Here is a 2500-nt window from a genome sequence, read left to right as displayed (position 1 = left end):
TTATCCGGTAGTAAGTGAAGAGATCAGCTGCCCAGCGATCCATTTCGTCATCCAGAACTGCGAAGAGCGTATAAGGACCCTTCTCGAGACTCAGTTCCCTCCACAGGGCTATGCCCGACTGCGTAATGAGGGAAGTGAACCGCCGTAGCTTGGGGTTCCTTGCCAGGACTCTGGCGATAGAGTACACTGGCGGGTGTAACACTCTGTCCACCACGTGGACGTAGCCATTGAAGGCTATGTGGTCGCCACTCGTCACTACGCCGTCTTCTGCACTCATTACCTGTGAGGAAGAAGGATTAGCAAGGGAGGAAATTATATCAACGTGCCATTTGCACTACATAATTCCGAAAGGATTTTTGACAAGATCTTACCTTGAATTTATAATATACTGTATATATATATATATATATATATATATATATATATATATATATATATATATATATATATATATATATATATGAATGAACGTATATATATATATATATATATATATATATATATATATATACATATATATACACACACACACACACACACACACACACACATATATATATATATATATATATATATATATATATATATATATATATATATATACAGTATATATATATATATATATATATATATATATATATATATATATATATATATATATACACATATATATATATACAGTATATATATATATATATATATATATCTATGTATATATATATATATATATATATATATATATATATATATATATTATATTATATACGGTCACTCAGCTCTTCCTGTCGCTCGTTTCGGGGAGAGGGTGTAGTCATACCCTTGGGAGAGGGAGGGTGCTTGTGCGTGTTTGTGCATAGCTAAATATTTATGACGTAATTGTTGACAGGCTGTTTACTAGCGTATGTATATATTTTCATAAAAAACTAACTACGGGAATGAAATGAAATAATTTTACCATTGCGTCGTTATAATACATCATATGCACTGTAATTTAAAGTTAAGACATTCTCGAATGTTCATAATTATAAGTAAAATAAATAAAGAATGGCAAATATGATTAGGCCTACTATAGTCAATTTTTTTAGTGAGGCAGATTTGACCGACTCGCAAGGGTGCCATTTTAGCTCGGAAAAGTTTCCTGATAGCTGATTGGTTGGAGGTATCCGGACAAAAATACTTCCGACCAATCAGCTATCAAGGAATTTTTCCGAGCTAAAAGGGCATCCCTGCGAGTCGGGGCAAATCTGCCTCACTAAAAAAAAATTGACCAGAGTATTTGCTACATTATAAAATAGAATGCAATTTAGGTGTAACAAGTTATAGATGATGAGGGTGTTTCTGCACAATGAACTACACTCGATAGGTAATTCCTGTTTCAAGTAGTGCAAAAAATCATATCAATTAGTTATTTTTGCAAATATTTTGTGGCAAAGTATAATTTTCGTAGTTGGCTTATTCTACCTAAAGATTTTGACCTATTTTAAATCATTTGCATTTTTCTTGGCTGTTTGTAATGTTACTGTTTTTATAAAATTTTTCTAGATTATTTATTACTTCTCATAATTTATTTATTTTCTTCTTCCCTTTCCTTACTGGGCTATTTTTTTTCCTGTTGGAGCCCTTGGGCTTATAGCATCCTCCTTTTCCAACTAGGGTTGTACTTTATCTAATAATAATAATAATAATAATAATAATAATAATAATAATAATAATAATAATAATAATAATAATAATAATAGCTGCATCGGCAGAGTTTATTTTCTTATCCAATTTTTCTATTTTCCGGATAATCCTCTTTTCTAGAGTACTGCAATCAGTCAGCAGACTTGAAAAATTCAAGTAAAACTTGTATTTTGTGAGAATATACTTGAGAATTCTTCCCGATTTTGTCATTCACCTGACTGATGAATTTTTCAAGTCTGCTGGCTGATTGCAGCGCTCTAGAGAAGAGGATTATCCGGAAAATAGAAAAATTGGTTAAAAAAATAAACTCTGCCGATGCAGCCATTACTTTTAACTCAAACTGCCTAAAAGAGAGACCCTCTTTTAGGCAGTTTGAGTTAAAAGTAACTAATTTTAAAAGAACAAAAGGAAATTCTTAAAACAGAATCATAAACATTTGTTCTTTTTCCTTATGGTTTATGCGTTAATTGCTAGCATTAATTATACGTAAAGGTATGGAAATGTTATTGTTTTTTTTTTATATAGAACAAGATTTTTATATTTTCTATACTTTTCTTTTAAAGAATTTAATGAGACTGTATAATTTAGCTTTTATTCACCTGTTTTGTTAATCCTTTTCTGATAAACTGTGATTAATCGAAACTATGAAACGCCGCTAAGGAGGAAGAAGTGAATTGAGATAAAACGAAAGAAGAGAGACAGATTAGCTGAGGAGATGAAGAGAGAAACTAATACTAATTGGTATTAAAAGAAGATCTTTAAAGAAAAGAAGATCGATAGAAAGAGAAGAAAGATAAATTCCATTAAATATTGGGAG

The 2500-nt window shown here is 30.9% G+C and overlaps 1 protein-coding gene across 4 annotated transcripts in view; it reads right to left on the bottom strand.

Annotated features, from left to right (window-relative positions):
* LOC137638040 (transforming growth factor-beta-induced protein ig-h3-like) overlaps positions 1 to 2500 on the bottom strand; it is a 135816-nt gene that overhangs the window by 2556 nt on the left and 130760 nt on the right. For all 4 annotated transcript variants that reach the window (XM_068370132.1, XM_068370133.1, XM_068370131.1 and 1 more), the window contains one exon: positions 1 to 280. This exon is cut by the window's left edge and continues 26 nt beyond it. In XM_068370132.1, coding sequence (XP_068226233.1) covers positions 1 to 280 — 280 coding nt within the window. The remainder of the gene's footprint in view (positions 281 to 2500) is intronic.

This window comes from Palaemon carinicauda, chromosome 3 (assembly GCF_036898095.1).
Source record: "Palaemon carinicauda isolate YSFRI2023 chromosome 3, ASM3689809v2, whole genome shotgun sequence".
In the NCBI taxonomy this organism is placed as follows: domain Eukaryota; kingdom Metazoa; phylum Arthropoda; class Malacostraca; order Decapoda; family Palaemonidae; genus Palaemon; species Palaemon carinicauda.
The sequence above is the reverse complement of the archived record's forward strand: the minus strand, read 5'-3'. Positions and strand labels throughout refer to the sequence as shown.